General features: G+C 41.3%; 1 protein-coding gene across 4 annotated transcripts in view; it reads left to right on the forward strand.

Moving 5' to 3' along the window:
• The window catches only part of LOC112256182 (fibroblast growth factor 13), a 182,449-nt gene that overhangs the window by 104,523 nt on the left and 62,999 nt on the right, over positions 1-14,927 (forward strand). For 3 of the 4 annotated variants that reach the window (XM_024429234.2, XM_024429235.2, XM_024429233.2), the window contains exon 3: positions 4,418-4,588. The exons of the other annotated variant lie outside the window; for it this stretch is intronic. In XM_024429234.2, the coding sequence (XP_024285002.1) occupies positions 4,418-4,588 (171 nt within the window). The remainder of the gene's footprint in view (positions 1-4,417; positions 4,589-14,927) is intronic. 4 annotated transcript variants of the gene reach the window in all.

Here is a 14,927-nt window from a genome sequence, read left to right on the forward strand (position 1 = left end):
ATGTGGCATGGTCTACGCTCAATCACGGATTACAAAAATAAAACCAGCCCTGTCGTGGACATCGACATCTTGCTCAAATTAAACAACTTCTTTGCTCGCTTTGAGGGCAATAAAGTTCCACTGACACGGCCCACTACCAAAGCCTGTGGGCTCTCCTTCACCATGGCCAACGTGAGTAAAACATTTAAATATGTTAACCCTCGCAAGGCTGCCGGCATTGACTACAGCTCAGCATTTAACACCATAGTGCCCTCCAAACTCGTCATTAAGCATGAGACCCTGGGTCTCGACCCCGCCATGTGCAACTGGGTCCTGGACTTTCTGACGGCCTGCCCCTAGGTGGTGAGGGTAGGAAACAAGATCTCTACCCCGCTGATCCTCAAAATTGGGCCCCAAATTCAGCCCTCTCCTGTACTCTCTGTTCACCCATGGCTGCGTGGACATACACGCCTCCAACTCAATCACCAAGTTTGCAGACGACACTACACTGGTAGGCTTGATTACCAACAAATACAAGACATCCTACAGGGAGGAGGTGAGGGCCCTCAGAGTGTGGTGTTAGGAAAATAACCTGGCACTCAACGTCAACAAAACAGAGAAGATGATTGTGGACTTCAGGAAACAGCATCGATGGGACCGTAGTGGAGAAGGTGGAATGTTTTAAGTTCCTCGGCATACACATCACAGACAAACTGAAATGGTCCACACACACAGAAGGCGCGTCAGCGCCTCTTCAACCTCAGGAGGCTGAAGAAATTTGGCTTGTCACCAAAAACACTCACACACTTTTACAAATGCACAATCGTGAGCATCCTGTTGGGCTGTATCACCGCCTGGTACGGCAACTGCACCGCCCACAACCGCAAGGCTCTCCAGAGGGTAGTGCGGTCTGCACAATGCATCACCGGGGGCAAACTACCTGAACTCCAGGACACCTAGAGCACCCGATGTCACAGGAAGACCAAAAAGATCATCAAGGACAACAATCACCCGAGCCAATGTCTGTTCACCCCGCTATCATCCAGAAGGCGAGGTCAGTACAGGTGCATCAAAGCTGGGACCGAGAGACTGAAAAACAGCATCTATCTCAAGGCCATCAGACTGTTTAACAGTCATCACTAACATAGAGTGGCTGCTGCCAACATACAGACTCAAATCTCTGTCCGATTTAATAAATGGATTTAATAAAGGTATTGCTAGTCACTTTAAATAACGCCGCATAATGTCTACATATTCTACATTATCCATCCCATATGTATATACTGTTTTCTATACCATTTACTGCATCTTGCCTATGCTGCACAGCCATCACTCATCCATATATTTTTATGTACATATTCTTATTCGTCCCTTTACATTTGTGTGTATAAGGTAGTTGTTGTGAATTTGTTAGATTACTTGTTAGATATTACTGCACTGTCGGAACCAGAACCAAAAGCATGTCGCTACTCTCGCATTAACATCTGTTAACCATGTGAATGTGACCAATAAAATTTGATTTGATTTATTTACAAGTTAATGGTGAGCTAATTACAGAAAATAGGTTATGGTTTGGAGTGTGACTAAATAAAAGCAGGTTATTCTACCAGATCATTTTTGAATTTGGACACTGTCATTTTGGCCTAACTATCCTATTTTGACTCTTTGGCAGGTATCCTAATTTGACTTTGGTGCAGGTCATGTTGTTCTTCACATTAGTGCCTCTGGTAAACACACTATATCAAATAAAATAAACATTTATTTGTCACATGCACAGGATACATACGGTGTAAACGCTACAGTGAAATGGGAACTTGCATAGTGGAGTCTTTTGTTTAGATGTAGTTTGCTTGCTAAACAATGAACCATAATCCCAACTCATAACGTTACTTCCCTGCATGAATCTACAGGTAGCTCAAGCTTAACAACTTGAAATGCAACTGGCTCTGAGATACGAATAATATTATACACAGATCATACACATAACGTTAGCTAGCGAGCCAGCTAGCTAACAGCATGCTTTAACTTGCAATGAAAAGCACTTTCTGACTAAATTAAAAACATCTAATATCTGAAAATGTAGCTAGCTAGAATCTCTTACCCATATACATGGATGAACGCTTCTCACTCTCTTTCATGGATCCATGGTTTCCCTTAGTTTGAAGATGTAATCCAGAGACAGGTGTTTTATACAACAGCCTTCTATGTTCTCTTTTCGACTCCCTCCGTATTTGCAAACAAATGCCTGAATTTTCTACATCTCCTTAGCTATAATACTCTGCTTCCACCAGGCATTCCACTGATTTCAAAACTCGGTTCTCCAGAAAGTTTTCTTTGTGATATATATATATTTTAAATGCTTTAGAAAGGGTTGCCTACATATACTAAGAAGCTCATGTTATAGACATAAATGTGCTACATGGCAGACCAATCCGAACTCGTCTCTCCGAATGTCCAGCCCATCCATTATCTCAACCAACCGTGACTAGTGGGAAGGTTCTTTTTTCGTGGCTAAACCAACTAGGCTCGTAATTTAACAATTTTATTCGTATTTACAGATGGCATATAAGTTTGTTATTAATTAAGGCACATGAAAGTTCACATTCCATAAGGCATTTCTGCCCAAAAATGCATTTTGATAAAATGTGTGTTTGTGTTTGTACCCTTTTTCAGAGTCAAGGTAAACACTGAAGTAATTAAAATTAAATTGAATTGTACTTGTGACCCTGTCACTATTTTTGTATGGGGTGGCAGGTAGCCTAGTGAGTTTTGGGCCAGTAACCGAGAGGTCGCTGGTTACAATCCCAGATCCGTCAAGGTAGAAAGAAAATCTGCCTTCTGCACTTGAGCAAGGCAGTTAATCCCTGACAACAACTGCTCACCGTGCATGGATGTTGATTAAGGCAGCCCCCTGCACCTCTCTGATTCAGAAGACGGTTGAATGCATTCAGTTTTGCAACCCACTAGGTATCCTCTTACAGTACCTCCTGATTTATTCTCTTTGTTATTTTAAAAGGATAGAAAAGTCTGCCTCCCTATTCCTCACTGAAATTAATTGGGCACAAAGACTTGTGCCTATTCATGCCTTTGTGGTGTGTGTGCTTGTGTGTTTGTGCAGCAGGCGTGCGTGCGTGCTTGCGTGTGTCTATATGTGTACCTCGTGCGGTATATTGTTGTTACATACACGTGTGTACATACCTGTGTGTGTGTGTGTGTGTGTGTGTGCACCTACAGTGTGTGTGTGTGAATCGGCGTTCATGCGTCTCGAGCCCCATGCTCTGTGAACGGAGGGTCAACTGGTGGGAGGAGGGAGCGAGTGTTCTCATTGACAACAGAACAAGGAGCAGGTTGACAGCTCTATATATATACTCCGTTCATCTTTTACTTTGAATAACTAAGCAGAGAGAGGAGAGAGGATGAGACTTCATACCTGAGCCAGTACACCACTGAGTACTTCTGGATGTCAGCCGAAATACTACCACAGAATGAAACTAGATAGTAATGACGTAGCCCAGACTTAATTTAGACTCAGTTATTCTGTACTGTGAGGCTGTCTGTGTAGAGCACGTGGATCGGCAGACCCCTCCTGTCCGTATGTGGATATACATTCAGTTAACAGATGGATGGAGGATGGTTAATAATGCATTCGTGTGGAGGAGAAGAGAAATGTGAGGTAGTCGTTTCTAGGTCACTTACAATGTGTCTGACCCTTTAGACAGGTTCCCATGAACATTAGACAGGCCTAGGGCAGTACACTGGACAAAATAATGCAGCTGATGCTATCATTTCTTCAGAGAATTCATAATAACCACTGTAATAATATCCACAATATCATCTCTGCATGTGTCGTGTCATTCCATGAAAACATTCCCGACCACCACGCCTCTGGTTGACTGGTCTGGGATCAGCGCATGCTTTTACATTTGCATGCCTTCCCTCAAAAAGGGTACTGTCTGGTTGGGGTTAGTAGCACCCCGCTCTGACCTTAGATCTGCTGGTATTGACCTTGCAGGTTCTTGCCTTGATCTACTTTCACACCTCTGTGCGATCCTTAGAATGATTTTACAATGACCTTGGGACCCACAGTACTACTTGATAACGATTAGGTCCGATTTGTCTCTGTATCAGTTTGCCGCGTACTCCTCCTCCCTCTTTTTTTCTCTCCCTCCCTCTCTTGATGTTACTTTAGTTGTATTTATTTAAGTTGTTAATGTTCTCTTTCTCTCTCTGCCCTCCTCTTCCTCCCCCTTCCTTCTAACTCTCTCTCTCTCTCCCTCTGTTGTAGTAGGCTGTGTTGAGTTACAATAATGCTTTAGTGGTTGCTGATGTAATGTCTGTATTTTATTTAGCCTTTGTTTCGTCTCTGCGTTGTTCTTCTGTCTGTGTTGTGGTGAGCGCTCCCCTAACCTCAGTTCATTGTGTTGTGGCACCACGGCAGTCCAGGATGACGCTGCTCCAGGTACCCAGGAGTACATTATGTTGCGGCAGGATTCCATCCACTCATCGGCGGATTTAAGGAGTAAGGGGTCCCCATTTCGTGCTAAGTGTCACGAAATCTTCTGCTGCCCGCTGAAGCAAGTCGTCAACAAAGAGAGCTCAGAGCCCGAAGGTTTGTCCGCACCCCCTCCTTGTTTTTTAAGTGATGCTTATTATTTGGCTTTTCCTCCTCTCTTTATCTCTCTCATATTCTGTCTGAACTGATAGTTCTCCTCCCCTCAAAGTTTCCGTTCATTTACATCCCATTTTTGGAAAGCATCTGGCCTGTGTGGCCTCTCACTCATAGTGTGTGTGTATGATTGTGAATATCCTATGCTTGCCTGTGGCGCACAGCCCTCCAAACATCCTCCAACCAACCATAGGCCCCTGCTACAGCCAACATAAAGGAATATTAAAACCACTGAAAGGGGTCATGGAATGATGCAGCTGCTGTTCACTGTACTGGAGCCTCTTGGCTTCATGGAATAAGAATCTTGCAGCTCGTCATGCTACAACCTCATGACTCTGCACCTCTACTGTATAGGACATCCATATTAGGTTGATATTAAGATGATGCCAGTATATTATTGGCTTGCTGCCCACCCATTAAGCAACTGTCCGTCTCCCCCCCATGCTCCCCTGGCTTTTAGTCTTGCTGGCTTTAGCCCTGTCCCTCTCTATCTCCTTCTCCCCCATCGCTCATCCCACCTCCTCCTTTCTCTACCTGCCTTTCTCCTCTTCCGTCCTCCCCCTCTCTCTCTCTCTCTCTCTACCGTTCTCTCCCCTCCCCCACTCTCCCCTCCCCACTCTCCTCTCTCTCTCTCTACTGTTCTCTCCCCTCCCCTCTCTCCCCTCCCCCACTCTCCTCTCTCTCTCTAACCCGCTCCCTGGTGCTTGCAGACGCATGATGCTTTGGTTAGTCTGTGTATGGTCATGCTCATTGGGGAGAGGGGAAGACACCGCACGGTAACGTTAGGTCTAAGCACCTGCATGCTGATACATTGCACATGTATGTTAGGTACCAGGGGTTGATTGTTCCATCTATTGCCTGAGGCTTGTGTATTTTCATCAGTAGAGTACTAAGATTGCAAAGATGAAGGTACCTTCCTTTTCAGACTTCCAGGCAACTCGGTAAGACATGTGATTCGCTGTGGGTTATAGTACATTTGCAGTGTAAGCTGGTTTGTCGTGTAGTCTCAGCTACATGATCTATGTAATCTATAATCTATGATTATCAGGTAACAATCACCTGATGAATCAGATGTGTGAGCTGTTCTTGAACGTAGTGTACATAGTGTACATTCTCTCAACCAGATTTTCCAACAGTCTTGAAGGAGTTCCCACATATGCTGAGCACTTGTTGGCTGCTTTTCCTTCAATCTGCAGACCAACTCATCCCAAACTATCTCCATTGGGTTGAGGTCAGGTGATTGTGGAGGCCAGGTCATCTGATATAGAAGACACAGTGGCAAGAAAAAAGTATGTGAACCCTTTGGAATGACCTGGATTTCTGCATGAATTGGTCCTAATCTGTGATCTGATCTTCTAAATCACAACAATAGACAATAGACAAACATGCTGCGGTTAAACTAATAACACACAAACTATTGTATTTTTCTTGTCTATATTGAATACATTATTTAAACATTCGCAGTGTAGGTTGGAACAAGTATGTGAACCCCTTGGCTAATGACATCTCCAGAAGCTAATTGGAGTCAGGAGTCAGCTAACCTGGAGTCCAATCAATGAGATGAGATTGGAGATGTTGGTTAGAGCTGCCCTGCCCTATAAAAAACACTCACAAAATGTGAGTTTGCTTTTCAGAAGAAGCATTGCCTGATGTGAACCATACCTCGAACAAAATAGATCTCAGAAGACCTCAGATTAAGAATTGTTGACTTGCATAAAGCTGGAAAGGGTTACAAAAGTATCTCTAAAAGCCTTGATGTTCATCAGTCCAAATAAATGGAGAAAGCTCAGCATTGTTGCTACTCTCCCTAGGAGTGGCTATCCTAGGGAGCACAGTGCAGAATGCTCAATGAGGTTGATTAAGAAGAATCCTAGAGTGTCAGCTAAAGACTTACAGAAATCGCTGGAACATGCTAACATCCCTGTTGACGAGTCTACGATACGTAAAACACTAAACAAGAATGGTGTTCATGGGAGGACACAACGGAAGAAGCCACTGCTGTCCAAAAAAACATTGCTGCACTTCTGAAGTTCGCAAAAGAGCACCTGGATGTTCCACAGCGCTTCTGTCAGAATATTCTGTGGACAGATGAAACTAAAGTTGTGTTGTTTGGTTGAGGTTATTTCTGCTAAAGGAGGGTCAACCAGATATTAAATCCAAAGGTTCACATACTCCCCCCCGCACTGTGAATGTTTACACGGTGTTAAATAAAGACATGAAAACATATCATTGTTTGTTATTAGTTTAAAGCACACTGTGTTTGTCTGTTGTTGTGACTAAGATGAAGATCAGATCAAATTTCATGAACAATTTATGCAGAAATCCAGGTAATTCAAAATGTTTCACATACTTTTCTCGCCACTATATCTGGTACTACAGAATAACTATTTAAGAGCTAAGGGGTCTTTGAGTGATTATTGTTCCAAATAGAACCATCACCCTTATCAAAGCACCCTTGAAGAACGCTCTTTTGTAACTCAGTGTGTAGTGTTGCCAGTGGTACAAGAACAGGGTCTGTCCTTCAGAGAGATGAGAAAATCAATATAAAGTAGGATCACTGTTTGCTGCCTGTGAAGACTGAACTCATATAAAGGCTTAGTGACAAAGACCATGTTTCATAATCAAGCCTTAGTCAAATAGAATGTTTTGTAGCCGGTGGTGGAAAAAAATGACTCAATTGTCATACTTCAGTAAAAGTCAAGATACCTTAATAGAAAATGACGTAAGTGAAAGTCACCCAGTAAAATAGTACTTGAGTAAATATACTTAAGTATCAAAGTAAATTTAGTTGTTAAAATATACAGTGGAGCCAAAAAGTATTTAGTCAGCCACCAATTTGCCAAGAAATTCATAAAAAATCCTACAATGTGATTTTCTGGATTTTTTTTTTTTCATTTTGTCTGTCATAGTTGAAGTGTACCTGTGATGAAAATTACAGGTCTCATCTTTTTACAGTGCCTTGCGAAAGTATTTGGCCCCCTTGAACTTTGCGACCTTTTGCCACATTTCAGGCTTCAAACATAAAGATATAAAACTGTATTTTTTTGTGAAGAATCAACAACAAGTGGGACACAATCATGAAGTGGAACAACATTTATTGGATATTTCAAACTTTTTTAACAAATCAAAAAATTGGGCATGCAAAATTATTCAGCCCCCTTAAGTTAATACTTTGTAGCGCCACCTTTTGCTGCGAATACAGCTGTAAGTCGCTTGGGGTATGTCTCTATCAGTTTTGCACATCGAGAGACTGAAGATTTTCCCATTCCTCCTTGCAAAACAGCTCGAGCTCAGTGAGGTTGGATGGAGAGCATTTGTGAACAGCAGTTTTCAGTTCTTTCCACAGATTCTCGATTGGATTCAGGTCTGGACTTTGACTTGGCCATTCTAACACCTGGATATGTTTATTTTTGAACCATTCCATTGTAGATTTTGCTTTATGTTTTGGATCATTGTCTTGTTGGAAGACAAATCTCCGTCCCAGTCTCAGGTCTTTTGCAGACTCCATCAGGTTTTCTTCCAGAATGGTCCTGTATTTGGCTCCATCCATCTTCCCATCAATTTTAACCATCTTCCCTGTCCCTGCTGAAGAAAAGCAGGCCCAAACCATGATGCTGCCACCACCATGTTTGACAGTGGGGATGGTGTGTTCAGGGTGATGGGCTGTGTTGCTTTTACGCCAAACATAACGTTTTGCATTGTTGCCAAAAAGTTCAATTTTGGTTTCATCTGACCAGAGCACCTTCTTCCACATGTTTGGTGTGTCTCCCAGGTGGCTTGTGGCAAACTTTAAACAACACTTTTTATAGATATCTTTAAGAAATGGCTTTCTTCTTGCCACTCTTCCATAAAGGCCAGATTTGTGCAATATACGACTGATTGTTGTCCTATGGACAGAGTCTCCCACCTCAGCTGTAGATCTCTGCAGTTCATCCAGAGTGATCATGGGCCTCTTGGCTGCATCTCTGATCAGTCTTCTCCTTGTATGAGCTGAAAGTTTAGAGGGACGGCCAGGTCTTGGTAGATTTGCAGTGGTCTGATACTCCTTCCATTTCAATATTATCGCTTGCACAGTGCTCCTTGGGATGTTTAAAGCTTGGGAAATCTTTTTGTATCCAAATCCGGCTTTAAACTTCTTCACAACAGTATCTCGGACCTGCCTGGTGTGTTCCTTATTCTTCATGATGCTCTCTGCGCTTTTAACGGACCTCTGAGACTATCACAGTGCAGGTGCATTTATACGGAGACTTGATTACACACAGGTGGATTGTATTTATCATCATTAGTCATTTAGGTCAACATTGGATCATTCAGAGATCCTCACTGAACTTCTGGAGAGAGTTTGCTGCACTGAAAGTAAAGGGGCTGAATAATTTTGCACGCCCAATTTTTCAGTTTTTGATTTGTTAAAAAAGTTTGAAATATCCAATAAATGTCTTTCCACTTCATGATTGTGTCCCACTTGTTGTTGATTCTTCACAAAAAAATACAGTTTTATATCTTTATGTTTGAAGCCTGAAATGTGGCAAAAGGTCGCAAAGTTCAAGGGGGCCGAATGTGTTTGTGTTTACATCAGACATAATGTGTTTGTGTTTACATCAGACATAATGTGTTTGTGTTTACATCAGACATAATGTGTTTGTGTTTACATCAGACATAATGTATATGTGTTTACATCAGACAATGTATATGTGTTCGTGTGTTTACATCAGACAATGTATATGTGTTCATGTGTTTACATCAGACATAATGTATATGTGTTTACATCAGACAATGTATATGTGTTCGTGTGTTTACGTCAGACAATGTTTGTGTTTACATCAGACATAATGTATGTGTTTACATCAGACATAATGTATATGTCTTTGTGTTTACATCAGACATAATGTATATGTGTTCATGTGTTTACGTCAGACATAATGTATATGTGTTCATGTGTTTACGTCAGACATAATGTATATGTGTTTGTGTTTACATCAGACATAATGTATATGTGTTCATGTGTTTACATCAGACATAATGTATATGTGTTCATGTGTTTACATCAGACATAATGTATATGTGTTCATGTGTTTACATCAGACATAATGTATATGTGTTTGTGTTTACATCAGACATAATGTATATGTGTTTACATCAGACATAATCTGTATGTGTTCATGTGTTTACATCAGACATAATGTGTTCATGTGTTTACGTCAGACAATGTATATGTGTTCATGTGTTTACGTCAGACAATGTATATGTGTTCATGTGTTTGCATCAGACATAATGTATATGTGTTCATGTGTTTACGTCAGACATAATGTATATGTGTTTATGTGTTTACATCAGACATAATGTATATGTGTTTGTGTTTACATCAGACATAATGTATATGTGTTCATGTGTATATGTGGTCAGACATAATGTATATGTGTTTGTGTTTACATCAGACATAATGTATATGTGTTCATGTGTTTACATCAGACATAATGTATATGTGTTCATGTGTTTACATCAGACATAATGTATATGTGTTCATGTGTTTACATCAGACATAATGTATATGTGTTTGTGTTTACATCAGACATAATGTATATGTGTTTACATCAGACATAATCTGTATGTGTTCATGTGTTTACATCAGACATAATGTCTTCATGTGTTTACGTCAGACAATGTATATGTGTTCATGTGTTTACGTCAGACAATGTATATGTGTTCATGTGTTTGCATCAGACATAATGTATATGTGTTCATGTGTTTGCATCAGACATAATGTATGTGTTCATGTGTTTCCGTCAGACATAATGTATATGTGTTTGTGTTTACATCAGACATAATGTATATGTGTTCATGTGTTTACATCAGACATAATGTATATGTGTTTATGTGTTTACATCAGACATAATGTATATGTGTTCATGTGTTTACATCAGACATAATGTATATGTGTTCATGTGTTTACATCAGACATAATGTATATGTGTTTATGTGTTTACATCAGACATAATGTATATGTGTTTGTGTTTACATCAGACATAATGTATATGTGTATGTGTTTACATCAGACATAATGTATATGTGTTCATGTGTTTACATCAGACATAATGTATATGTGTTTATGTGTTTACATCAGACATAATGTATATGTGTTCATGTGTTTACATCAGACATAATGTATATGTGTTCATGTGTTTACATCAGACATAATGTATATGTGTTTACATCAGACATAATGTATATGTGTTTGTGTTTACATCAGACATAATGTATATGTGTTCATGTGTTTACATCAGACATAATGTATATGTGTTCGTGTGTTTACATCATACATAATGTATATGTGCTTATGTGTTTACATCAGACATAATGTATATGTGTTCATGTGTTTACATCAGACATAATGTATATGTGTTCATGTGTTTACATCAGACATAATGTACATGTGTTCATGTGTTTACATCAGACATAATGTATATGTGTTTATGTGTTTACATCAGACATAATGTATATGTGTTTATGTGTTTACATCAGACATAATGTATGTTTTTGTGTTTACATCAGACATAATGTATATGTGTTCATGTGTTTACATCATACATAATGTATATGTGCTTATGTGTTTACATCAGACATAATGTATATGTGTTCATGTGTTTACATCAGACATAATGTATATGTGTTCATGTGTTTACATCAGACATAATGTACATGTGTTCATGTGTTTACATCAGACATAATGTATATGTGTTTATGTGTTTACATCAGACATAATGTATATGTGTTTATGTGTTTACATCAGACATAATGTATATGTGTTTATGTGTTTACATCAGACATAATGTATGTTTTTGTGTTTACATCAGACATAATGTATATGTGTTCATGTGTTTACATCAGACATAATGTATATGTGTTTGTGTTTACATCAGACATAATGTATATGTGTTCATGTGTTTACATCAGACATAATGTACATGTGTTCATGTGTTTACATCAGACATAATGTATATGTGTTTATGTGTTTACATCAGACATAATGTATATGTGTTTATGTGTTTACATCAGACATAATGTATGTTTTTGTGTTTACATCAGACATAATGTATATGTGTTCATGTGTTTACATCAGACATAATGTATATGTGTTTATGTGTTTACATCAGACATAATGTATATGTGTTTAGCATTTGTGTTTAGTGAGTCCGCCACATCAGAGGCAATAGGGATGACCGGGAATGTTCTCTTGATAAGTGCCTAAAGTGGACCATTTTCCAGTCAAAATGTAAAGAGTACTTTTGGGTGTCAGGGAAAATGGAGTGAAAAGTACATTATTTTCTTTAGGAATGTAGTGGAGTAAAAGTTCACAAAAAAATATACCGCCAAAAACGCCTTAAATAGTATTTTTAAGTACTTTACACCACTGTTTGTAGCAGACAACAATGAGTGAGCTGACATATACTATCTTGTCTTTCCCAGCTCCTGTTGTACATAGGATGGTGAAATGTGTAATATACTGTAGATGTGTGGTTACAGTACAGTATAGGCAACACTGACATCAGTACTATCTCTGCTGTAGTCACATCAGTACTATCTCTGCTGCAGTCACATCAGTACTATCTCTGCTGCAGTCACAACAGTACTATCTCTGCTGCAGTCACATCAGTACTATCTCTGCTGCAGTCACATCAGTACTATCTCTGCTGCAGTCACATCAGTACTATCTCTGCTGCAGTCACATCAGTACTATCTCTGCTGCAGTCACATCATTGATATCTCTGCTGCAGACACATCATTGATATCTCTGCTGCAGACATTTCAGTACTATCTCTACTAGTCCCCTAATCCCACTGTCATCACAACACTGCATTACACAGGTAGAAGATATGACCCCCATGTCATTAGAAGACTTGGTTCACCGAACAACACATCAGTAGCATGTATCACATTTTCTGCAGACTCTATCCGATTCCCCAAGGGCATGAGATCAGAGGGGTATACAGTACCCACAGGGTCAGGCATGGATGCAGACACTCTACCCTAGATCCAGGCCCCAAAACCCTCGCCTACACAGCCTGTCTGTCTGCCTGTCTGCCTGTCTGTCTGTCTGTCTGCCTGCCTGCCTGTCTGTCTGTCTGTCTGTCTGTCTGTCTGTCTGTCTGTCTGTCTGTCTGTCTGTCTGTCTGTCTGTCTGTCTCCTTTCTTCTTTCTTTTCATTAATTGTTCCTACTGCTATCTCTCTCTCTTCTCTCTCTCTTCTCTCTCCCCCTCATTACCTCCCTTCCTCCCTCTGTTTCTCCACTACAGATGAAAAGTTGTGCCCAGTACACATACCATCCATAATTCAGTGGCTTTGTGATGATCCTCCCCAACTCCACACTAAAGACTCTGAGGTCACACACACAGACACACACAACAATACAAACACCACAGCCCAAAACCGGGCTTCTCTCGTCTCCCGTTATTTACCGGCTATACTATAGAATTTGCGGAGCACTCGGCAGGGTGCTCAGAGAAGCCTGAAAACATAACTGTGCATCCCACCATGCCCTTCCCAGAGTCCCGTTTGTTCACCAGATTCAATGTTGACAAGAGCCAAACATACAGCCCCTGGAAGCGCGAGCACACACACACACACACGCACTCCGATAACACTGCATTTGAACACTCTTTCTCTCCCTTTGCAAATGCAGCTATTTTTGTGTGTAGCAGCATAATAGATATAGCATGAATAAATGAAGTTTATAATAATGTGTGTTCAGGCCTTGAAGGGGAGGCAGGTTGTGCTGTGGTGGCAATGTCACATCAACGCTGACTTCGTAAGGGGGCTTGGGATATTATATCAGTTACAAGAGGATGGGGAGGTAATGTGAGGGTAAGGGTGAGCACGCAGTGTGTACAATGTGTCCCCTGATCGTTTGTGTATATCACCCTTGTGATGTAATCAACACCTTTCACAGTGTTCACACCGATTCCCAGCACTATGTTACAGTAGCAGTTTGCACACTTGACTGCTACCTTCTAAGAGCCTGCTTACTCTCTGTGGCAGTAACACACAAACACACACATTATCTCAAATTGTAGATGCAACATTCATTTCCTGCACCTCTGGGCAGCAATCTCCAAAAAAGGATGTATGACAACTGTAACAACAGTAATATCAACAACAACAATATCAACAACATCATCAACAACAAGCACTGAGCACCACTGCAGGGCCCTGGAGGAAGTAAAGTAGTCCCCTCCTCTACTCTCCTCTCCTCTCTCCCCTCCTCCCATCCCCTTTCCCCCTTTCCCCTCCTCTCCCTTTGTTCCCTCCACCCATCATCTCCCCTCCTCTCCTCTCTTCTTCCCCTCTCCCTTCCTCCGCCAGACAGACTTCTGATGAGTGAAGGAGCAAAGTACTGAAACTCTTCACTGAGAGAACCTTCCTTTGAGTGACTGACGCTTCCTGGGTTTGTCATTAGGATGGAACAAGTTTACTTTATTGTGGGGCCTGTTCCTGCTTTCTCTCTACCTGTCCCACTCCTCTGAGCAGACTTCATGTTCCCTTCCTAACACCTGCTTATTTCAATTGGGCATGGCAAAGCTGGGCTGGAACAAAAACCTGCACACAACTAGAAATGAGTTGTAGTTGCGCACCCCTGCCCTAGAGAGACCACTGAGGGTTTACTTACTTCCACACGCCAGCATTGGTCACATCTCGTTCTCGTGCACTCAGCTCACAGAATTCCCTGTGGCCCCCTCAGCTCAGCCACCCCTCCACTGATGCAGAACAAGCTTCCATGATCCTCTCTGATGTCTGACCCAGATCTGTGCCCAAACCTCAGCCTCCCTCCACTAAACCCTGAGGAGATGTCTTAGAGCCACAACAACAAGGTACAGCTAGCCTGCTAGTTCCCTTTGGCTAGGAACACTGTTTATAATCCTGTATCTCCGTATCAGGTCTGGGGTGTTATGTAAAAAAGTGTTTCCCTACACAAAGGTGCCATTGTTCCCTATGGTGGAGTCACAGTCAGGAGCGTGTGCAAGCTTTAAACACTGACCAGTGTTGAATCTCTGTGCCATGATGGTGACAGAACGAGCCACCTGGCCTAGTGCGTCCTATCCAGCTGTTGCTAGGGAGGGAGCGAGCGAGGGACAGGCACTGAGTGGTCGGCTCTTTTCCAGCTCTGCACCACAAACATCCAGTCCACAAACATCCAGTCCTCTAAACCACTATCTATTGTGTTCTCTTAGGACACTATACACTGTCTTCATCCCCTGTATACATGCCCACTAGAGACAGTTCAAAGAT

Source organism: Oncorhynchus tshawytscha, linkage group LG08 (assembly GCF_018296145.1).
Source record: "Oncorhynchus tshawytscha isolate Ot180627B linkage group LG08, Otsh_v2.0, whole genome shotgun sequence".
Lineage (NCBI taxonomy): Eukaryota > Metazoa > Chordata > Actinopteri > Salmoniformes > Salmonidae > Oncorhynchus > Oncorhynchus tshawytscha.